The 24,705-nt window shown below is 38.5% G+C and overlaps 1 protein-coding gene across 1 annotated transcript; it reads left to right on the plus strand.

The window, feature by feature from the left end:
- The first annotated feature begins 276 nt into the window (after positions 1-276).
- On the plus strand, positions 277-23,829 carry LOC120191402 (cyclin-D3-1-like). Its single transcript, XM_039194353.1, has 6 exons — positions 277-452; positions 772-826; positions 22,229-22,705; positions 22,790-22,991; positions 23,161-23,291; positions 23,387-23,829. Exons 1-6 carry the CDS (start codon positions 277-279, stop codon positions 23,660-23,662), a joined length of 1,317 nt encoding a protein of 438 aa, XP_039050284.1. The 3' UTR covers positions 23,663-23,829.
- The last annotated feature ends 876 nt before the right edge of the window (positions 23,830-24,705 follow it).

The following is a 24,705-nucleotide window of genomic DNA, read 5'->3' on the forward strand; positions in this document are numbered from 1 at the left end:
TGAAGTGAGCCTCTCACTCTGTCGACTTGAATCTATCTCGTCGTGGTTGGCTTTGTGCAAGTTTTGTATATGTTGTAGGAAGCTTTCTCATATCCTTAGCTGGCTATTGGTTTTACAAAATATTAGGATTGGTCAAAGAGCTCTATAATAGGTCCTGAATTCTTTGCAAAGGCAATAAAATGGTTTAATTTCTCTCCAAGAACTGCATGGTATCTTGATTCTTGAATATTGAATACATACATAGACGTGGATACATATTAGAAGAAAATTACTTTGATGAGAAACAGATGGCATCTTTGGAGTTCGTCTTGCCCTTGCCCTTATGTAGGTGTGTGGTCATCAGGCTGCAAAGCAACTGGGTTCGTGAGTCCCAATAAAGCCAAGTCTTTGCTTTCTGTTGTGTATGGTTTCAGTGAGATGGCGAAAAGCACCACCCATACTTTCTCATCTGTGTTTTTTTTCCCTTCAGGAAATTTTAGAGGAAATTTTGTAGGTCATGTGACACTCTAACTCATTTTTATTAAGATTTGAACTCATGATTTTACTTAAAAATTTAGTGTCTTATTCTATTAGATTGACTAATTGTGGGGTTAGTTTTTTTTAACAATAAACAAATATAATATAAATAAATAATGTATAAATATAATAAAAATTATATAACAATACGTGAAAATGCAGGTATGATGAGGCATTTACGACGTGAACGCTCACCCGTAGTTCATTTTGCTCTTTTTACTTTTCTTTAATTGTTGATGTGTGTTTCATTTATAGGGGATCGAGCTCCGTAAAGAAGGAAAGTGAGAAGCAGGAGTACAGCAAAGCAAAGGCAAGGAAAGCAATTCATGAGAGTACAACACCCTTTTCACCGACTCCTCACCAGCACCTCCATTAATGGTTCCCTCACTGCCATACAATTCCGAATTCTCATTTTCATTTACCGCACCCCTACCATTTTGCATGCCTCAAAGGCAACTCCTTTTTTTATTTATTAAAAAACAATATTTTGACATCTAAATTTAATCTTCATGTATAATGTAAGGGTTGGATCCATTTATTTGGTGTAAATTTTTAGTTTTACACATTTTTACGATCGATTGGATGAGGAGAAATTAAAAATTGAGATTAACTCTTTATTTTTTAGTGAATATTTTTTATTACTACTATTAGTTTCATCTCAATTTAATATTTAAGTTTCTTTTTTGTAATATTCAACTTTTCCTTTTAATCCTAATTAATTCTTATTATAATTTTAATAATGTTTAATTTACAATATAAGTATTATATGTTTAAAGTTTTTTTGAACGAATATATTTAAAAAAAGCTTGCAATTTTAAAAATAATCAGAAATATTTAAATAATATACTAGTAAGGATTTTCAACTCTAATTTTTTTTGTCGATGTAAGACTTTTACTTTTTCATCTTTGTGGTCCATAACGACATTAATTTTGATGTTAGTCGTCGACTATTAATATTAATTGTTTTTTTTTTATTTTATTATGATGTCCTTTATTTTTTATTTTTTTAATAATTATATCTCTATGACAATTTTTCTATGTCCTTATAACACGTTTTCTATGTCTTTTGATATGTTTTCGGTCGTTTGGCCATTATTTTCGTTTATATTTTTCTCAGGGTTATATTTGACATTGTCATGACTGATCAAGACAACTCTTATTTGTTATCATTCCAATCTCCTCTGTTTTATACCCTCATATTGGATTTGGATACACAATTTGTGTTCGTACTACTTTTCTCACGTCACTCGATTCTAATTTACATGTTGTCGATGATTTTTCAATAGCTTGATATTTTGTGGTTTGCTTGTTGATTTGGTCTGATCTAATTTGTATCTACATGTTATTCAAGTTTATTTGGTTAGGTTTTTAATCTTTTCATTGTATTGTATGTTATTGTATGATCTAAAGAGATTAATTTTTTATGTTAATAATGATTAAAAAATATTATTATTATTATTATTATTTTGTGTGTTTTAGTTTACAGTTATGGTTTTAAATTTTTATTGTACTTTGAATAACCAATGTTTTTTATCTTGTCAAAATAAATTTAAAATTTTAAAATTAATAAAAAGAATGGGTTTTTCTTCAAAATAATTGAAAAATAGGGGATAGGTTTCTAAATAATTTTTGATGTATGGAAAAAAATCCTCTTTTCTGTTCTCAACAAGCTTATTATTCTAGAATTAATGCACACCCAAAAAAAAAAAGAAAGGAATTGAGTTATCCTGCTGGAGAGCACTAAATTCCATGGGGAACTGTTTTTCTAATTGTAGAATTAATTTGAATGTTTTTTCATGGCTTTCTGCAACCAAGCATGCATACTCTGTATAGTAACATTTCTGTTAATAATGGAGGCCGCATTGAAGAGACCAAAAAGGAACAGATGTAACACCCAACAGGGACGAAACTGAAATAACACACCTCATTACCCCTCTACTCAAACTTGTACACATTTCGTTTTAACAAGGCAAGCTACAGCATTTTGAATTTCTAGCACCTCTGCCTCCATTTCTTTCATTAATTATTTGGCTGCATGCTTCAATTCATACAACTCTGTTTTCTTTTCTGTACCCTTTCACAGTAATACTTACCACTATCCTTGTAGACACATAATTTCGTCTCCCACACTTTATAATATTTACATTATATATATATATATATTAGTATTAATTTTATTTATTGTTTGCATATTGCAGACCAAAATCAGATTACAAAACCAATCTGTTGGCCCAACATGGACCAAGCCCAGCAACAGTGACCCCACGACCATTGCAAACTAGGGTCTGTTTGGAAACCCTAGATACACACCTCGTTACAGCGCCACTCCACCCAACCGTCGGATCAAGGGAGGATCCAAGGCCCAGATTAACCCTAGTTGTTGCTGCCCTATCTCATCCAGCGCCGCTTGGTCAACTGCACGCCGATTTTCACGGCCGTTCCTCGCACATTCAACAAACATAAGGACGTGTGTTAGTAGGATTCCATCACCAACAATAAGGCAGTGTTTTAGTCTATATAGGACTCAAGGATGTAATCTAAAAATAGGTTTTTTCAGTATAAATAGATGTAATCGAATTCATTGTGAGGGAGAGGATTACACACAAACACACAAGTTGTACACGGTACAGAGAGAAATCACAGCAAACCGTAAACACTCGAAGCATTTGTAGCTATTCGAAAGCATAAAAGGTAGTTTTTTTTATCTTGTTCACTTTGTTTCTCCCTTGCATGTGTATTTCCTTTGAGATCTGGTGTGAATCGAACCCAAAAACCATTTTTGGTCGATGGACAGATGGGTCTTTTTTTAAAAAAAAATATTTTTTTAGATCTCCACACCTGGAGGCCCATTTTTAAAGAAAAATCCTTTCGATTTTTGGAATAGAGAAGAAAAGCTTTCGATTTGCTTTAAAATAAACAAAATATTTTGCCGCCGATGATCGGCGGCGCGACGACCATATTCTGGGAATCACGGCGCCTGTTCATCCTTTGATGAACAAATCAGAGAAAAAATGAGAGATGGGGGGGGGTTTCAGCGAGAAGAGAGAATGAAATTATCAAGCCAAAACAATGGCTTACATACGTGACCCATTTACCCATTCAGGGTCCGCGTGCTGACCCGACCCGTTGCATCAGATCCGCTTGTTTCACGCAAAATCGAAAAATCCCATTTTGGTCCCATCCGTTTTAAAAAATTCTAATTTGATCCCTAAAACTCGATTTTAAACCCCCATTTGCTTGCGAATTCGACCTTCTGTTTTGATTTCCTTTCAATTTAACCCCTCCGTCATTATTATTACTTCTTGCATATATATGTACATATTTTTTACTATTTATTTTATTATATATTTTTATTTATACGTTATACATATATGTATATTTCATATTCATATTATTCTCTTTTTATTTTTAATATTATTTTTTTTTCCTCTGCTTTTTATTATTTTTTATTATTTCATTATTTCTTTTGTCTATTATTATTAAATTTTTCTTCTCTCATATTTAGCTATTATACGTATATATATATTATTATATGTTTTCATTAATTTTATTATTTGACTTTATTTAGTATACGCTATTATTTTACATTTTTTATTTCAACATTTGAATATATATATATATATATGTATACATATATGTGTGTGTATATTTTATTTAATTCTTATCATTTTTTTATTTTGCTTTCCTCATTTATTTATTTATTTATTTGTTTTTTTTTTTCGTTTTATGGTACCTTATCTTTTCTTATTTCTTTATTCGTTTATTTTCTATTTTATCATATGTTTCATACTTTGTCTTTATTTTACTTCCTTCATGTTCCATGTCTCCATGTTGATTATGTTATTTATTGTGTATCCTTTATTTTTATTTGTTCTTCATTTTCTTTATTTTTTTAATTTATTTCCATCACCTTTTCTAATACATCTTTTGACTCTTAAAGGGCTCACTTTTAAATCAATTAGTGGTAAGTTTTCGGATCGTTATTTTACCTTTAAATTTAAACTTACAATTTTCTTAATTAAGACAACTGGAAATTACGTAGTACCGAAAGGGCGTTTTAAGGGTGATAATCCTTCCTTGACCGTAACCGACTCCCGAATCCGACATATCACTGGTAAGACGCAGATCATGTAAGAAATAAGGTATCCGATCAACCCATTTGTTTTAAATAAATGATCGGTGGCGACTCCAATCCACATTTTTCAAGTCGAAGCCCAATTCCGGGGCCCAACCGAAAGACGGTTACGACAGCTTGGCGACTCCGCTGGGGACCTAGGTAAGCGAGTCAGGCTAAGGTAATTTCCAGTTGTCTTTTTAATGAAAAGGGTAAGTTTGAACTTTAAGGTAACATTGCGATCCTTATTACTTACTTTTGGTTTTTTTTTTCGAGTAAATAGTTGGACTGACCGTTTTCTAATGATTTCAGCTTTCCAAACTTTTTCATCCAAAGGCTCTATACCCGAGCTCCGAACCCTTTAAGTGGGGGTGAAAACGACGCATTCGTGTGAATTTATTCACCGCATATGCCTAGCAAGTAGCCTTCGGGATTCATATACCTTATGTCTTCGTGTGAATTTATTCTCCGCATAGACATAAGGGAATGTGTCCCCTCGAGTTTAACTTAGTCCACACAAGCCTGTGACGGGTTTAGGACTAAGGTCTGGTAAGCCCAAGGGGCACCGATAAGGAGGACTCGAGTACCGTTTTTAGAACCTAAACCGGGAGACTTTTGAAGAAAGAGCCTACCCCAAAACCACATTCCAAAACCTAGGACATTGTTTACCTAACCATGTTTTTGTCCCTATTTTTTTTCCCTTGCCATTTTTTTTCTTCTCTTTTTTCATTTATTTATTTATTTATACTTTTACTAACTTTTTACCTTTGTGTTTGTTTTTTTTAGCATTTGCATCATAACAAGAGGCCATTGATCCCTAAAAAGACGTTCATTACGCACAAAATAATCTGAATTAATGGATAAAGGTGTTGTAATACAAGAGATTAAAAACCCCGAGGTACGACTATGGTCCGAGAAGACTCAGAAGGAAAAGGGAGACAGTCTTCAAGACAGCTATGTGTCAGAGCTGGTTAGCTACGCCTCGATCAGCCTAAAGCAGAATGACGTACAAGAGCTCCGGGACATCTGGGACAGTTGGAAGAATGAGGTGAAACAGAAGTTCAGCCAACGGTACGGTGATGTTGCACTTTTGCTTCATGTTAAGATTGATGAGCCCCTAATCAGAGCCTTGGTTCAATTCTGGAACCCGGGATACAGTTGCTTCACCTTTAACCGGGAAGACATGGTGCCCACCATAGAAGAGTACACTACACTGCTGCATTGTGAAAACATCAAACTCGAGCGGGCCTACCTTAAGCACATTAAAAGTCAACCTTTCAAAAATGCACTAGCTAAGGTTGCCGGAGTTGATGAAAAATGGGTAACTGACCGAGCTCGATGTAAGGGTAATGGAGAATGAATCGCTTGGCTTCATATCAATCAACTGATGAAGTACCATCCCGATGAGTGGAAGACAATAGACATGTTTGCATTAGGTCTGTATGGTCTAATTATATTCCCAAAGACCTTGGGATACATTGATGCCACCGTAGTGGAACTGTTTGAGCAACTCTCGAAACGAGTTAACCCAGCACCAGCCATCTTGGCTGAGACATTTCGATCTCTCAATCATTGCCGAAGAACTGGCGGAGGAAGATTCACCGGGTGTATTCAGCTCCTTCAAGTCTGGATTCACAGCCACTTCTGGAAGACTAACGGGGTTGCCTACCGCCGTTTCAGCACCACCTATTCACCTCTAGGTGAATTCATCACCTTGAAATGGCATGAAGGCGCTTCGCAGGAAAAATGGATGAAGGTCTTTACACATCTTCAGGACCGAGATATTGTCTGGAGAGCCCCCTGGTTATTCCTCAGTGATGTTCTTTTTCGATGTGGTGACTCCGACACTGTGACCTTACTTGGACTTTGGGGAGCAGTCGGGTATACTCCGTTATTAGCACTTAGACAATATGGGGCACGTCAGTTTGTCCCAGCGACATATGGACTAGCTAGGTCAGAGTTTGAGTATTACGGTGACAGCTATAAGAAGATGATCAAGGAAGTAGCCGATTCATGGAGGAAAGTATTCCGGATGGATGTTGTATCTGCCAGAAGTATGCTTACTCCTGATTATGTGGAGTGGCGAAGGTTAAGGAAAAATGACAATATTCCGGTACCAGACTATGAAGACACCCGTACCATGGAGGAACATCTCATGCATGTCCCTTCTGAACTCGAGATAGCCAAGACCGAGTTTGAAGCTGTGAATAATGAGCTAAAGCAGAGGATAAGGGAACTTGAAGCTGAACGTTATCAGTGGAAGCTTGATGCTGACTCTCAGAAAGATCGGGCAGATAAACTGGAAAGAGAGCAAAAAAGAGTCCGCTTTGAGCTCGAAGACCTGAGAAAGGGGTATCAAGATAAGGTCAAGGATAACTCCAAGTTGAAAGTAACCTCTGAATACTGGAAAGACGAAACTCATAGCCTGAAAAGGAAGTTCGAGGGGCCTGATGAGAGAGCTTGGAAAGAACAAACGAAGACTGCCCAAATACGCTTGGCAGATAGTCAATATCAGAACCAGCGCTTGAGAGTTCGGGTAGCTGACTTAGAGAAACAACATGATAAAAATGGCAAGATGATAGCTGAGTTGGAAGCTGTGGTAGATGGGTTCAAGAGGCAAGCAAACGAGCTTCAGATAGTACCTTTCGATGGAGGATTACAATGGCGTTTCCGTTGGGAGCAAGCACAGCAAAGGGTGAGGGCCCGAGATGCAACCATCCGAGATTTCCTGGATCAAGTGCAAAAGCAGCCCGTCATCTTCACGGCCTAGCAAGGGAGCTGGAGTGGTTCGACAAGGCATTCAACCAGTAACAGATGAAGGCAGAAGACTCGTCAACCTACTGGAAGCCGTTCGGGGTCTAGAGGATTTAGTCCGAATGTACCTTTAATTTGTTTTTATGTCTCTAAAAAGATAAAACATTTTTGTCTGAATAAGGATTATTTATAATAATGAACACTTTTCTGGATCAATGCCTCCAATTGCATACATCATACAATGCATTTCTTGCATTTTATATTTCATGTTTGTTTATTTTATATTTTCCATGTTTTTACATTCGTATTAACTAACAGAACATGTCTCAGACACCGAGCTTACCACCGCAAGCATCAGATACACATCACCCGCACAATACTCGAGCAAAAAAGAGATAAATGGAAGCCAGAATGGAGAAGAACGAAGAGAACATGACAACACTTCAAAAGGAATTAGAAGATAAGATGGCTCAGAACAGTGAAAGTACTCTGGAGTCCATAAAGAAAAATCAGGAGTCCTTGGTCGACCAAATCGTAGCCAAGTTGTCGGGTCTACAACAAGCTAGTGCATCAGGGGGCATTTCTTCCGAGGGGGTGGCCATACCACCAACCCCGCAAGTGGTTATCTCACCCGGAATATTGCCCGGGGACGCATCTGCTACTAAAGGGAAAGCAGCACTACCCGGGGACTCATTCGATACCAAAGCGAAAGTTGCACCTGCTGTGAAGATACAAACTTCTACAATTATCCCTGACGATCATCCGGATGATTATCATGTCCCAGACTTTGATGAGGAAGATAAAGCCAAAAAAATGGAAGAAAAGATAAAAATATTAGAAGATCAAATAAATATGGTCCAGGGAGACCATGATTATTATGGAGTAGACGCAATGGAGCTGAGCCTAGTTCCAGACTTGGTGCTTCCACCAAAGTTTAAAGTTCCTGAGTTTGAGAAGTTCAACGGGAACAGCTGCCCTTCAGCCCATATCACTATGTTCTGTCGAAAGATGACAGGATATGGCGGGAATGACCAACTCCTGATCCATTGCTTTCAGGAGAGCCTGTCCGGTTCAGCTATTCGGTAGTACAACCAGCTTAGTCGAACTCATATCAAGACGTGGAAAGACTTAGCCAAGTCTTTCTTGGAGCAGTATAAGCATATCAACGATATGAGACCAGACCGGGTTATGTTACAAAGCCTGGAGAAGAAACACAATGAGAGTTTCCGACAGTACGCACAGAGATGGAGGGATTTATCTGTGCAAGTTCATCCACCCTTGGATGAAAAGGAAACTAGAAAGCTGTTTGTACAGACCCTGAAGGCACCTTACTTCGGGCATTTGGTAGCAATCACATCGGGGAGTTTTTCAGATTTAGTCATGGCCGGTGAAATGATCGAGTTGGCCATTAAACAAGGAAAGATTGAGGGAGGGACCCAAGAAGGGAAAGGGAACAATGTGAACACCTACAACGTCAACAAGGGGGTTACGATCTCAAGTTCAAATTCCACAGCAGCTGTACCATCCGGTACTTCTAGACAAAACCAGAGGGACCCAAGAAGGGAAAGGGAAAGGGAGCAGTTTGACCCCATTCCCTTGATGTATAAAGAATTATACCAACAGCTCTTCGACACTCATGCAGTGTCGCCTTATCCCATGGATCCAATAAAGCCCCCTTACCCGAAATGGTATGACGAGAGCGCTCACTGCGAATACCATGGCAGTGTGCAGGGGCATTCGATTGAAAGTTGTCTCGCATTCAAGAGACTTGTGCAACGAATGCGTAACAAGAATTGGATCACTTTCAACTCCGGAGCACCAAACGTCGCCCAGAATCCCTTGCCCAATCATCAGGAGACATGAATTAATGCCGTTACTACCGAAGGGGGCAGGAAAGTTAAATCGAGTGTTTCAGAGATCAAATCTCCCTTGGCTTGGGTATGGAGCCAAATGGTGAAGGCAGGGCTTCTTGCACCATGTCCAGATACGACAGAAAATGAAGATGGTAACCATTGTTGTTACCACAACAAGGAAGGGCATAAAGTGCAAGATTGCCCAGAGTTCAGATCGTTAGTCCAGCTCATGATGGACCAGAAAGAGCTGGAGTTTTATGAAGAAATTCAGGAGTCCTTGGAAGCAGATGTTTGTACCACTAGAGAATCATCAGACAGAGGATTTGGTAGGGGTAGTCCTTTGATAATTACCCCTAAGGCAAGCATGACAGTAACAACACCAGCCAATGTGGTAATCTCAACACCTCGGCCTTTTCAATATAAGGACAATCGGCAAGTGCCATGGAAGTACGAATGTCAGGTGAGGACTTCCGGAGGATGTAATAGCAAAGTGGGGCAAAGACCACTTGAGTCGTTCAAAGAAGATGTGCTAGTTGTCAATGAACCTATAAAGGAGGAAGAAGCTAAAGAGTTCCTCAAGATCTTGTAGCACAGCGAGTACAACATTGTAGAACAACTCCACAACTTACCTACACGTACTTCAATGCTAGCACTATTTTTAAGCTCGGAAGCACACCGAGAAGCGCTGTTGAATGTCCTTAATCAAACGTTCGTGCCACAAGACATACCAGTCAGCAAGGTAGATCGACTGGTGAACAATATTCAAGCTGATAATCTCATCTCGTTTTCAAATGATGAGATTCCATCCGGAGAAAGAGGCTGAACAAAGGCGTTACACATTACTACCTACTGTAAGGGGCACGCCTTACCAAGTGTCTTAATCGATAATGGTTCGGCCCTGAACGTGATGCCTTTGGTTACATTGAAGAGGCTACCAATAGATACCTCTCATATGAGAGCTTGTCAGAATGTGGTCCGAGCATTTGATGGGACCAAAAGAGAGGTAATCGGAAAGATCGAGGTACCATTGACCATCGGACCAGCCACATATGATGTTGAGTTCCTGGTGATGGATATCATGCCGTCCTATAGCTATCTTTTGGGAAGGCCATGGATTCACCAAGCCGGTGCAGTACCCTCCACGTTGCACCAAAAAGTTAAATTTGTTATTGACAGGGCCTTAGTAATTATCAACGCTGAGGAAGATATTGTGGCAAGCGTGACCACGGAGGCTCCATACATCGAAGTAGACGAGGAAGCGGTAGAATGTTCGTTCCGCTCCTTAGAGTTTGTGAATGCCACATTCGTGGCGGAAGGAAAGAAGATTCCAAGACCCCGACTCTCCAAATGCACAAAGATGGAGATCAAGCAAACCTTGGGCCGAGGCGCCAGGACTGGAAGAAGTTTTGGGAAATATTTGCAAGGAAGGATTAATCATGTCCTTCCGATTTCAAAATTAGACCAGTTTGGGCTCGGTTTCCAGCCCAGTTATCATGAAAAAAGAAAGGAGATCCAGAAGAACCGGGAGAGAAGATTAGCCAGATTGACTGGAAACGAACTCCAATGGAAGCCTATGACATTCCCGTCGCTTTTCAGAACATTCAAGTCAGGTGGTTATGTGTTTGAGACCACCATATCCGAGTTAGAAACGGCTCTGGAAGATCTGAACATTAATGCCATGACCACAGAAGATGTTGACAACGGAGATAGATCCGAGATATGCCCTCTGCCACATGGGTTCGTGCCTAGCAGTTGGTCGGTGGAAGAGCTACCTGTGGTTTACAAGAATCTTTCAGAGTAATATTCGAACTATCCCTATTTGCCTATACCCGGGGCAATAGGTGATCTTTTGTAAGGGTGAATAAATATTTTGTTTAAGTTTAATAAAAGATGCATTTTTCTTTTCCATGGCAAACAAATTTTTCTTTTTTAATTCATTAGCTATCTCCTTCATTCCAGTACTTCATTTCCAGTTACTCTCAAAGTTAGTTCTTGACCATTCCGCGTGGGATATTATCCTCTCACACATGCACATCTTCCTCCTTTCAGGTTCCCAGATAACGATAATGTGGGCACTGATGATCCTGATCCGGAGGTGGATTTTGAATCAACCATTTGTCTTGGGGAATTTGATGAATGCGATAATGAAGAGGAGTACAACTTGCCTACCGAATTGTTGAGAATGATAGAAAGAGAAGAAAAGCAAATACTGCCACATGAGGAGGCGATCGAAATCTTAAATTTGGGCACTGAGGAAGATCGAAAGGAGGTTAAAATCGGCACAACTCTTTCGACTGAAGCAAGAAAAAACCTGATAGTCTTACTTCAGGAGTACGGAGATGTGTTCACTTGGTCGTATCAAGACATACCGGGACTAGACACAGATATGGTAGTTCACGAACTGCCAATCAAACCAGAATTCAAACCTGTGCAGCAAAAACTGAGAAGAATGTGACCAGAAATGCTCCTTAAGATCAAGGAAGAAGTCAAGAAGCAATTTGATGCCGGTTTTCTCCAAGTAGCCAAATACCCGGAGTGGGTGGCCAACATAGTGCCTGTGCCGAAGAAGGATGGGAAAGTACGCATGTGTGTCGATTACCGGGACCTTAACAAGGCAAGTCCCAAGGACAACTTTCCTCTGCCACACATAGACACTCTGGTGGACAACACGGCCGGGAACGCATACTTTTCATTCATGGATGGATTTTCGGGGTACAATCAGATCAAGATGCATCCCGAAGACATGGAGAAGACCACTTTTGTCACAATGTGGGGAACTTTCTGTTACAAAGTGATGCCTTTCGGATTAAAGAATGATGGGGCAACATATCAGAGAGCCATGGTAACCCTGTTCCACGACATGATGCACTAAGAGATCGAGGTTTATGTCGACAACATGATTGTCAAGGCACGGACCGAGAATGAACATGTCAAGAATCTGAGAAAGCTCTTCCAGAGATTGAGGAAATTCCGGTTACGACTGAACCCTAGCAAGTGTACCTTCGGGGTGATATCCGGGAAACTATTAGGCTTTATAGTCAGCAGAAAAGGCATTGAGGTTGATCCTGATAAGGTTAAGGCTATCCAGAGTCTACCTCCTCCACGAACACAAAAGGAGGTCCGAGGTTTTTTAGGAAGATTGAATTACATAGCCCGGTTTATATCTCAGTTAACTGACAAGTGTGATCCAATCTTTCGCCTTCTCCGAAAAAACAGCCCTGGAACATGGGATGAAAACTGTCAGATTGCATTTAAGAAGGTAAAAGAGTACTTGTCCCACGCTCCTATCCTGATGTCCCCTATCCCAGGAAAACCTCTGTTCTTGTATCTCTCCATATTCGAGAGCTCCATGGGGTGTGTCCTGGGTCAACATGACGAGTCTGGGAAGAAAGAAAGAGCCATCTACTACTTAAGCAAGAAGTTCACCGATTGCGAGGTCCGATATCCTCCTATGGAGAAGGTTTGTTGTGCCCTGGTCTGGGCTACAAAAAGACTTCGACAATACATGTTGTATCACACCACTTGGCTGATTTCCAAGTTAGACCCACTAAAATACATGATGGGTGTACCTGCTCTATCCGGAAAGTTAGCCCGATGGCAGATGCTTTTGTCTGAATTTGACATCGAATACGTGAGCCAAAACGCGATAAAAGGCAGTGCCATATCCGATTTTTTGGCAAGCAGAACTGATGAGAGCTATGAGCCGCTGGACTTTGATTTCCCAGATGAAAACTTGATGGCCATATCTTTAGAAGAAGCAGATACTTCAACAGACAGCTCCTGGAAAATGCATTTCGATGGAGCATCAAATGCATTAGGACATGGCATCGGGGCAATCCTGATCTCTCCGGAAGGGAGTCATTACCCATTTACCAGCAGACTAAACTTTGATTGCACCAATAACATGGCTGAATATGAAGCATGCGTCTTGGGAATTCGGGCTACATTGGGGCAAAATATAAAGACTTTGCGGGTGTATGGTGATTCAGCCTTAGTAATCTATCAGCTCCGAGGAGAATGGGAAACTAAGGATATAAAACTGTTAGAATACCGGAGACTAGTGCTGGATCTACTCGAAGAGTTCGACGAAGTCACCTTCCACTACGTGCCTAGAGAAGAAAATCAGATGGCTGACGCTTTAGCTACATTGGCCGCCGCATTCAGGGCTGGTGGGGAGTCTGAAATGATGCCAATTAACATGCAGTCATTTGAATACCCAGCTCATTGTTACCAAATTGAAGAAGTGAAAGACACTAAGCCTTGGTACTACAACATTCTGCAGTATATCAAGCATCAGAGTTATCCAGAAAAAGCCACCGAAACCGATAAGAGAACCCTTAGAAGGTTGGCAGCTGGATACGTCCTTGATGGAGAGGTTTTATACAAGAAAAGCTATAACCAAGTTCTGTTAAGGTGCGTCGATGCTGAAGAGGCAAAAATGATAGCTGATGAAGTACATGATGGAGTTTGTGGAGCACATGCAAATGGGCATATGATGTCAAGACAAATAATGAGATGCGGATATTTTTGGTCCTCGCTGGAAAGCGATTGCATCAACTATGCTAGGAGATGTCATAAATGTCAGATTTATGGAGACAAGATAAATGTTCCACCTCATCCGCTTCATGTAATGGCGTCACCATGGCCTTTCTCTGTGTGGGGCATAGACGTTATCGGGCAAATCCATCCGAAGGCTTCGAATGGTCACCGTTTCATTCTCGTAGCAATTGACTATTTCACGAAATGGGTAGAGGTTGCGTCATATGCCAGTGTCACTCAATCCACTATTTGCAAGTTTCTGAAGAAAGAAATTATATGTCGGTATGGTCTACCTGAAAGGATTATCACCGATAATGCAACAAACTTGAACAACAAGATGATGAGTGCTGCTTGCGAACATTTCAACATAAAACATCACAATTCCACTGCTTACAGACCAAAGATGAACAGAGCAGTAGAAGCAGCAAACAAAAATATTAAGAAGATAGTGGAGAAAACGACTGAAACTTACAAAGACTGGCATGAGAAGTTACCTTTTGCCTTGTTCGCTTATCGAGCCTCGGTACGAACTTCGACTGGGGCAACTCCATTTTCACTAGCCTATGGAATGGAAGCAGTGCTACCCATTGAAGTCGAGATTCCGTCTCTCAGGGTCTTGTCAGAAGTCAAACTGGATGATGCAGAGTGGGCACAATCCAGATATGATCAGCTTAATCTGATAGATGAAAAAAGACTGAAAGCCATTCATCATGGTCAAATCTATCAGAAACGAATGATCCGAGCACATGACAAAAAGGTGCGCCCAAGAATATTCCGCGTGGGAGATCTGGTGTTAAAAAGAATTTGGCAAGTCCAGAAAGATTTCCGAGGAAAATGGATGCCAAATTGGGAAGGACCTTATGTCGTGAAAAAGGCTTTCTCCGGAGGAGCCCTCATCCTGGCTGAAATGGACGGACCTGAACTGTCACATCCCATCAACTCGGACGCAGTCAAGAAATACTTCGCTTAGGATGAAAACCCGAGAGGGCGTCCTAAGTTGAAAAAAAAAGAGGAAAAAATAATAAAAGAAGAGAAAATAAGGTAGGTTCAAGATGAAAACCCGCAAAGGGCGTCTTGCAACCAAGGATGAGTCCAAGTTGAAAACCCGGAAAGGGCGATTTGGATATTAACAGTGGAAACATCCCGGCACAGGAATCTTCTACAAACTCAATAAATCAGAGAAATGTTGCACTCTCCTGAACGTTGTCACATTTTCAAAGATCCTTTGGAAAAGGCTGTATTCAAGGTCACCAAACGGCTTTTCAGCTCAGAAGTGCCTACATTATCGAGATCTGAGACATTCAGTTACACCTCACCCTGTATTCATTTTCTAGAATGTTTGCCATGTATTATTGGTTTTTCTCCTCCCTTATGAATAAAGACAATCTTTCCTCTAATTCCTTCTGAGCATCTTGAATTAGATTTAAACCTAATGATTTATTTATTTTTGTGAAAAGATAATCGCATATTACTGTACAAGGATTCATGAAAAAGTACAGGTACCCAAAAGCCGATCAAGACTCATGCACATACTTGAGATGGTTGAGGAGCATCTCCCAAATCAAAAAAAAAAATAGAATGTGCACATCAGATTTAAACATTTGAAGAATTCAAGATCCGAGATCGGAACTTCAAGCCTTCAAAATCAAGAGTCAACAACGACAGGCCACCCAAGATCGAGATTTCTCTCCAGAGCCCAGAATAACATATGTTGCATATGCATTTTAGGCATACCTAAGAGCATGACATCCATAACATCACATATAAGCATATCTTTGCAGGTTTTACCCAGAGCCAATTTCAACTTCACAACGAAGGATATTGGACTCCAGACAACGCAAGTTCAACTTCACGACGAAGGGACCGCTGGTTGTCAACAAACATTTCTCAATTTCAGAGCCAATTTCAACTTCACAACGAAGGATATTGGACTCCAGACAACGCAAGTTCAACTTCATGACGAAGGGACCGCTGGTTGTCAATAAACAATTTCAGGGCCAATTTCAACTTCACAACGAAGGATATTGGACTCCAGACAATGCAAGTTCAACTTCATGACGAAGGGACCGCTGGTTGTCAATAAACAATTTCAGGGCCAATTTCAACTTCACAACGAAGGATATTGGACTCCAGACAACGCAAGTTCAACTTCATGACGAAGGGACCGCTGGTTGTCAATAAACAATTTCAAGGCCAATTTCAACTTCACAACGAAGGATATTGGACTCCAGACAACGCAAGTTCAACTTCACGACGAAGGGACCGCTGGTTGTCAATAAACAATTTCAGAGCCAATTTCAACTTCACAACGAAGGATATTGGACTCCAGACAACGTAAGTTCAACTTCACGACGAAGGGACCGCTGGTTGTCAATAAACAATTTCCCAATTTCAACTTCACAACGAAGGATATTGGACTCCAGACAACGCAAGTTCAACGACGAAGGGACCGCTGGTTGTCAATAAACAACTTCCCAATTTCAGAGCCAATTTCAGAGCCAATTTCAACTTCACAACGAAGGAGATTGGGCCCCAGACAACACAAGTTCAACTTCACGATGAAGGGACCGCTGGTTGTCAATAAACAATTTCCCAATTCCAACTTCACAAACAGATTGACTCAACTTCACGACGAGAGAGTCATCTGTAACACCACAACACCAAAGTCTTCAGGTCAAGTTTCACCTTCACGACGAAGTATCTTGAGCCATAAGAAGATTCAGAGACCACTTGCCAAAAGCTTTGAACTCGTTTTCAACCTCACGATGAGGGAATTCGTGCTCAAAATATTCAAGTTTTGACTCAACCTCACGACGAGGATGTCATTTCGTGATTGACAAACCAGTCTTAATATCGGATTTCAACTTTACGACGGAGGGCATTCGATAAGGATGAAATTTGTGTCTTTTAATCTTTGCTCTATTTTCGTTACACGATAATGAGCAAAGAGGGGCAGCTGTAGACACATAATTTCGTCTCCACACTTTTATAATATTTACATATTATATATATATATATTAGTATTAATTTTATTTATTGTTTGCATATTGCAGGACCAAAATCAGACTACAAGACCAATCTGCTGGCCCAACAGTGAACCAAGCCCAGCAACAGTGACCCACGACCCATTGCAAACTAGGGTCTGTTTGGAAACCCTAGATACACACCTCGTTACAGCGCCACTCCACACCAACCGTCGGATCAAGGGAGGATCCAAGGGCCCAGATTAACCCTAGTTGTTGCTGCCCTATCTCATCCAGCGCCGCTTGGTCAACTGCACGCCGCTTTTCACGGCCGTTCCTCGCACATTCAACAAACATAAAGGACGTGTGTTAGTAGGATTCCATCACCAACAAATCAGGCAGTGTTTTAGTCTATATAGGACTCAAGGATGTAATCTAAAAATAGGTTTTTTCAGTATAAATAGATGTAATCGAATTCATTGTGAGGGAGAGGATTACACACAAACACACAAGTTTGTACACGGTTACGAGAGAAATCACAGCAAACCGTAAACACTCGAAGCATTTGTAGCTATTCGAAAGCAATAAAAGATAGTTTTTTTTACCTTGTTCACTTCTGTTTCTCCCTTGCATGTTGTATTTCCTTTGAGATCTGGTGTGAATCGAACCCAAAAACCATTTTTTGGTCGATGGACAGATGGGTCTTTTTTTTAAAAAATATTTTTTAGATCTACACACCCTGGAGGCCCATTTTTAAAGAAAAATCCTTTCGATTTTTGGAATAGAGAGAAGAAAAGCTTTCGATTTGCTTTAAAATAAACAAAAAATTTTGCCGCCGATGATCGACGGCGCGGCGACCATGTTCTGGGAATCACGGCGCCTGTTCATCATTTGATGAACAAATCAGAGAAAAAATGAGAGATGGGGGGGTTCAACGAGAAGAGAGAAATGAAATTATCAAGCCAAAACAATGGCTTACATACGTGACCCATTTACCCATTCAGGGTCCGCGTGCTGACCCGACCCGTTGCATCAGATCCGCTTGTTTTCACGCAAAATCAGAAAAATCCCATTTTGGTCCCATCCGTTTTAAAAAATTCTAATTTGATCCCTAAAACTCGATTTTAAACCCCCATTTGCTTGCGAATTCAACCTTCTGTTTTGATTTCCTTTCAATTTAACCCCTCCGTCATTATTATTACTTCTTGCATATATATGTACATATTTTTTACTATTTATTTTATTATATATATATTTTATTTATACGTTATTTCATATATGTATATTTCATATTTCTTATTATTCTCTTTTTATTTTTTATTATTATTATTATTTTTCCTCTGCTTTTTTATTATTATTTTATTTATTTTCATTATTTCTTTTGTCTATTATTATTAAAATTTTTCTTCTCTCTCGTATTTAGCTATTATACGTATATATAGTATTATTATTATTATTATATGTTTTCATTAATTTTATTATTTGACTTTATTTAGTATACGCTATTATTTTACATTTTTTATTTCAACATTTGAATATATATATATATATATATATATGTGTGTGTATATTTTATTTAATTCTTATCATTTTTTTATTTTGCTTTCCTCATTTATTTATTTATTTATTTGTTTTTTTTTCGTTTTATGGTACCTTATCTTTCTTATTTCTTTATTCGTTTATTTTCTATTTTAATCATATGTTTTCATACTTTGTCTTTATTTTACTTCCTTCATGTTCCATGTCTCCATGTTGATTATGTTATTTATCGTGTATCCTTTATTTTTATTTTGTTCTTTATTTTCTTTATTTTTAATTTAATTTATTTCCATCACCTTTTCTAATACATCTTTTGACTCTTAAAGGGCTCACTTTTAAATCAATTAGTGGTAAGTTTTCGGATCGTTATTTTACCTTTAAATTTAAACTTACAATTTTCTTAATTAAGACAACTGGAAATTACGTAGTACCGAAAGGCGTTTTAAGGGTGATAATCCTTCCTTGACCGTAACCGACTCCCGAATCCGACATATCACTGGTAAGACGCAGATCATGTAAGAAATAAGGTATCCGATCAACCCATTTGTTTTAAATAAATGATCGGTGGCGACTCCAATCCACATTTTTCAAGTCGAAGCCTAATTCCGGGGCCCAACCGAAAGACGGTTACGACAATCCTATTACAGTAAACCCGTGTGACATTTTTAAAAATTAAATAAAGTTTTAATTATTTTAAACTAAAACTTATTTGGGTTGTAACGCCCCGAAATCAGGGTCAGTAATTCGAGTCAACCCGAGACCCATTTTAGAGCCTAAAAGATGTATTAAGATGGTTTGGACCAAGTTTAATGGGAATTGGGCTGAGTTGGCCCAAGAGGTTTATGGAAGGTGGTGAAAATTATTAGGGTTAAAAGTGTAAGGGACCTAAAGTGTAGTTTACCCAACTTGTTGAAGATGAAAACTTCCCCTCATTTTATATTAGATTCATGTAAACCAAAACCCCTAAAATCTTTCCAAATACTTTTTTCCTTCTTCCTTCTAGAATTTTCCGTTTCTCTTCCTCTTCCATCTCAAATCTATCTTGTTTTATAAGCATTTCATTTCCTTTTGATTAAACCAAGGTAGGATTTTGAATCACCATTCTTCAAGCTTTAATTTAAGCCTCATTTTGTAAGTTTTTACCGTAGTTTCAAAAATGGGTTTTTGGGGAGGCTCAATAGAAATCTTTGATTCCAAGTTTCTTTGATAGCTTTATGTTTTAAAAAATGTTTACACTCTTATTTACATTATTTTGGTTCACTTAGAATTTCTTTTTCTTAACATTGAATAATGAAAGAGGTAGGAGAAACTTCAAAAGTCAAAGGAAAAGAGAAACCTCCATTAGAGTGACCAATAACACAAGGTATCCACATTTACAATTCTCTTATACTTATTGCGGGTCATTAAGGAAGTAGTAGTTGCTTGAAAGTTAGATAAAGCATGGTAAGATGATTTCCATGGTGATTTTTTTATTTTGGTGTTATTAGCATGTTACGAAGCTTATTTTTGAATCTATGATCACATAAAACTTTAATAATAATTGGGAAACCTCAAGGTAGAAAATTAGGGACTTTGAGAGTGTGTTGCAAAAGTTTTCTCGGGTGAAAAAGTGAAATATGCATAATAGGTTTCAAAACCCCTAGGTTGGTTTTGAAACCCCTTGTCCAAAATGACATTCTACCAGAGAAATGTCAAGAATGGCTAAAAATGTTGCTCGGGAGACCTAGACCCATAGTATGACCATAAATGAGATTGAATATATGTAAAACACTAGAATAAGTATTAGAAAAGGTGTTTAAAGTTGGGTTGAAATGAATGAAATAGTTATAGGGGTATTGATACTGCATAGTATGTATATATACTGTAAGGCCAATATCAATACCAAGGGTATGTTGTAGGCTTTTAAGAATGAGAATTATAGAGGCAAGTGAGGTTTTCCATAGATTTCTATAATTACTCCCAAATAAGACTACAAGTGAGAACTGTAATAAAATGTAAATCAAACATAGAAAAAAATAAAATAGGACAAACAAGACTAACCTTGTTTGATGCTCGGGGAAACAATTTAGACACCCTAGTTTCTTTAGTTTAGGGTGTCAAAAGTATAGATGCAGTCAGGATATATCCTTAGGTAGGGTGCAAGGCCCTTAAAACTGACTAGGTAGGGCGCAAGGTCCAACACTCACAAGGGTGGGCCAGTCGGGGTGTGGGTGTTCGATGCAGAGTTTCCCTGGGCCACATCCTTGGTATACTAGAGGGGTGCGTGAGATACGAGATACAGAAATCCCTCAACCGCACCATGATGTCTACCATAGGATAGAGAGTGAGTATAACAAGGATACTAACTAATGTTGGAATTTAGATAGTTTCACTGTACACTCTTATTAAGTTATTTGAGCATGTTATAAATTATCATTGTTAGTATAATTTAGTCGTTAGCATGGCACTGGGCTAGTTAGCAGAGCGTTTGGAATTTGTTTCCTTACGCATATTAGGTGAAGAACCGTAAGGGAACTTGTTGACCAGAAGTGATCCAGACCTGATCCAGTGTAGAGAACGTCTTGAGTCCTTTAGAGGGCATGTATATTCAAATTTCATGTTTTGTATACTCGAGTCATTACTTGTTTTAAAAGATGGTCTGTATATATTTGTCTAATTATTTTGTGGGAGCTCCGGAGCATAAATTGTTTGTATAAGTGTTGTTATTTATTTTATTATGAATGTCTACCGGTAAATATTTTTTTTATGAAAGCATGTTAAAGAAAAATTTTAATTAGTCTCTTTGGTGATCCCGTATAATACTCTTTTCGGTCGACTATATGTCATACTGGTGTATGGTGTTGCATGGATATTATAAAAATATTAAATTAAAATTAAAAAATATATATATATATATGTAAGGATGAGTTTTGAATTGTATTCTAATAGCACAGCCATTTTTACGGGGCTACCATAAATGAAATTGCTCCTTGCATCATACGCAGAGATATTTATAACAAAGATTATAGTAAAAAAAGTAAAATGAAAGGATGAAATAGGAGGTTAAATGGTTGTGGCAGGATCACTGCTAATATTAATATCCGTTGTGGATGTTGGTATCAAGGTCCAACCAGTGAGAGTTCCAAAACACTGTAAATGAAATCCAGCTAATCATCATGCATGCACTTGCACCTCAATAATATATATTTACGAAACCGACAACTCATCCATAGTATAGAATTACCCTATGTTCTTAGCTACAGGTAACCCCAAAAAAATCTACTGCTATTTCTCAACAGTCGAATTTCTTTGGGTTGGGTTGGGGACACTGCAATCAGACGTTCTTTTCATGTGTTGGGGTCTGTGTGCACGCCAATGCCATCCTCCACACTCCTTTCTCTTCGATATAAAATGCCAAAAAGGCAAAAATTAAATTATGTTTATTCTTTTTAAATTTAATTTATCTTCAAATTTTATAGAAATGAAAAGAAAAGAAAAAATCTCCCTCGGGGGCCCATTCCTACCTTTAACAAAGGAACTGTACAATACAAATTCATAGAATATAGTATAAGAATTCAGATAAGAAAAATTAAAATCCATTGGCATTGGAAGGGTTTAGACTTTAGGTTGGGGTCCAGAGATACAAGTTACGGAATGTCACGCGTCGAATAATTGTGTTGCATGGCCCATGCCGTGGTTCAGGTCTGGGTCATATAGTATTCTTCCCCAATTATTAAAAAACAAAAAAGAAATCCACAAAAGAAATTTTCAAACTCTTCTAAGTAGTAGCCCTTGTTTGCTGCATCAAACCCACAAAATTTAAACACGTCCCTGGTTTACTGCTCACTTCCCTCTGGGAAACACAGATTGAGAGATGATGCCTCAAGCTCTGTCTTTTGGCTTCTCTCTCTTCATCTCCTCTGTTCTGTAATGAAACCAAGCTAACAAAAAAAGTACAAAAAAAGAGATAGAAATGGCTTTCAACGCTTGTTTTGTTTTTTGATGCTCTTTATTGTTTAGAAGAGAATTGGGAGGAAGAACCCAGGGAAAACTACCCTGAGGAAGTAGGAGGAAGTTATTTCAATGATGGGATTAATAAATCAAACCCTTTTCCAGCCTTGTTAGAACAAGACTTATCCTGGGAAGATGATGAACTTTCTTCTCTACTTTCAAAAGAAGAGAGAGATCAACTGTGTGATGTCCTTGAAAGCAATGGCAATCTAGCTGAGACTCGCCGTGAAGCTGTGGAATGGATGTTAAAAGTCAATGCCCACTACTCCTTCTCTGCTCTCACTGCTGTTCTTGCCGTCAACTATCTCGATAGATTCTTGTTTAGCTTCCGATTCCAAAGTGACAAGCCATGGATGACTCAACTAGCTGCTGTAGCTTGTCTTTCTCTTGCAGCCAAAGTGGAGGAAACCCAAGTGCCTCTCCTGCTGGACTTACAAGTATATATGTTATTTCTTTTACTTTTTTATTTATTTTTCATTTGGTTCGGGTTATTAATCTTGTTTTCTTATCGATCTGTTTAGGTGGAGGAGAGCAGGTATGTGTTTGAGCCTAAAACCATCCAAAGAATGGAGATTTTAGTGCTTTCCACACTTCAATGGAAGATGAACCCTGTTACCCCACTTTCATTTCTTGATTACATTGCAAGGAGGCTTGGATTGAAGGACATTCTTTGTTTGGACTTCCTTAGGAGATGCGACCGCATTCTGCTCTCTGCCATTTCAGGTTAGCACCAAAACCAAAAAAGAAAAAAAAATACTTTCCTTTATCTTTCAAATAGGTAATAAGAATTGAATCTACATGAATGCACCTCATAATCTGCATTGAAGAAACAAGATGCATCCTATTGTTGTACATCTGTTTTCTCAGATGCTCTTGTTAAATTCATGGGCAGACTCTAGGTTTCTGTGCTACCTTCCTTCTGTAATGGCCACTGCTACAATGCTACACGCTGTGGATTGTGTAGAACCTAATCTTAGAGTTGAATACAAAAACCAGCTATTACTCATCCTGGGAATCGATAAGGTAATTGCTTTATATATCTTGGGTTTTCTCTTTTAGCACTAATTCTAAGCCAATGCTAAACACGGAAATTGGTTCTTAAATTTTGGTTCGAACAGGACAAGGTAGATGAATGCCGTAAGTTGATTATAGAATCGGCAACAACAAGTGCTGAAGGGAACCAAACAAACAAACGAAGGTTTAGCTCCCTTCCAGGAAGCCCAAATGGCGTATTGGATGTGAAGTTTAGTTCAGATAATTCGAACGATTCCTGGGCTGTGACATCATCTGTGTGTTCTTCTCCCGAGCCTCAATCCAAGAAGAGCAGAATTCAAGAAGACCAGTTTCTGGAAAGGCCAAGCCATGCTCCAAACTTTCTTAGTATTCCTCGTTAAATTCCATCTTCAGTTCCTTGGTTATTTTTTACCCTTTCCTAGACTATAAATAGTCTTTGCAATAACATTGCTGTTCTTTTCTTATGATGCAAGTTAAATTGCTCATCATCTCTGCATTTTTCTATACCAAAACTCCAACCGAGACTCATCTTTAGAACAATCTCCTTGGAGTAATCGGTGTTGAAATTTGCAAGCAGGGATGATTTACATTTTATCCGGAAGAAAGTTGTTTTGTTTTTCAGAAACATAACAATGCAGAGTCCCTGGCATTGATGCTTGGGGTCTTTTTGTTATTTTCATGAGAATAATGTTAAAAAAATTCTTTAAAAAGAAATGCCACATTTATAATGTACTACGTCCAGATTGTTCTTATGTTTTACTTGCACATGATTGAAATACATAGGGAGTTGTGTATTTATATCAGAATACAAACATAGCAGAGTTTTGTACGTATATGTATCGAAATTCCAATGGCGAAATCAGATATGGACCAAAAGAGCGGGAGGCCGAAAGTATTACACGTAACGTATATTTTTGTTTGCATGTGAAGGCAGGAACAAGTTGTCGGCCACTCACAGATTTTGTGACTATAATTTTGGGAGGTTTGACCTCGTTGGAAGAGCTCATCTTCCTTTGAATTTGGCCCCAACAGCTGTTAAGAGCCATCATTTTTTAATCAAAACCCTAAACCATTACTTTGATTTATACATGGAGATGTAGGTAATCTATAAGAGAAAAAGACAGTAACAAGCCGGTTAATATGTGCTTTCCTTTTAAAGTAAAGGGGAATCAGGAGTCATGATTTGGTTTTATTCTGAATTGCTTATTATCATACTGCAATATTCACTGCACTCTTTTTTTTTTTACTAAGTTGCTTAATCTGCTAAGCCTTACATGTATTATTAGATCTAATAATTGTTTTATGCGTTATAAAGTTGCTCTATTTATATTTTTTCCACATATCAACCGTATCCTTAGTTATTGCTCCTATCTACTATATTTTAATTGTTCGTATCCATCTAACATGAACCATACGTACGGCG

Source organism: Hibiscus syriacus, unplaced genomic scaffold (assembly GCF_006381635.1).
Source record: "Hibiscus syriacus cultivar Baekdansim isolate YM2019G1 unplaced genomic scaffold, ASM638163v2 tig00116968_pilon, whole genome shotgun sequence".
Lineage (NCBI taxonomy): Eukaryota > Viridiplantae > Streptophyta > Magnoliopsida > Malvales > Malvaceae > Hibiscus > Hibiscus syriacus.

Coding starts and splice junctions, on each gene's coding strand:
- LOC120191402 (XM_039194353.1), top strand. CDS start 277: ATGAGAAACAGATGGCATCTTTGGAGTTCGTCTTGCCCTTGCCCTTAT. Junction 827..22,228: donor AGGAGTACAGCAAAGCAAAG/GCAAGGAAAGCA, acceptor AAAAAGAGATAG/AAATGGCTTTCAACGCTTGT. Junction 22,706..22,789: donor CTCTCCTGCTGGACTTACAA/GTATATATGTTA, acceptor CGATCTGTTTAG/GTGGAGGAGAGCAGGTATGT.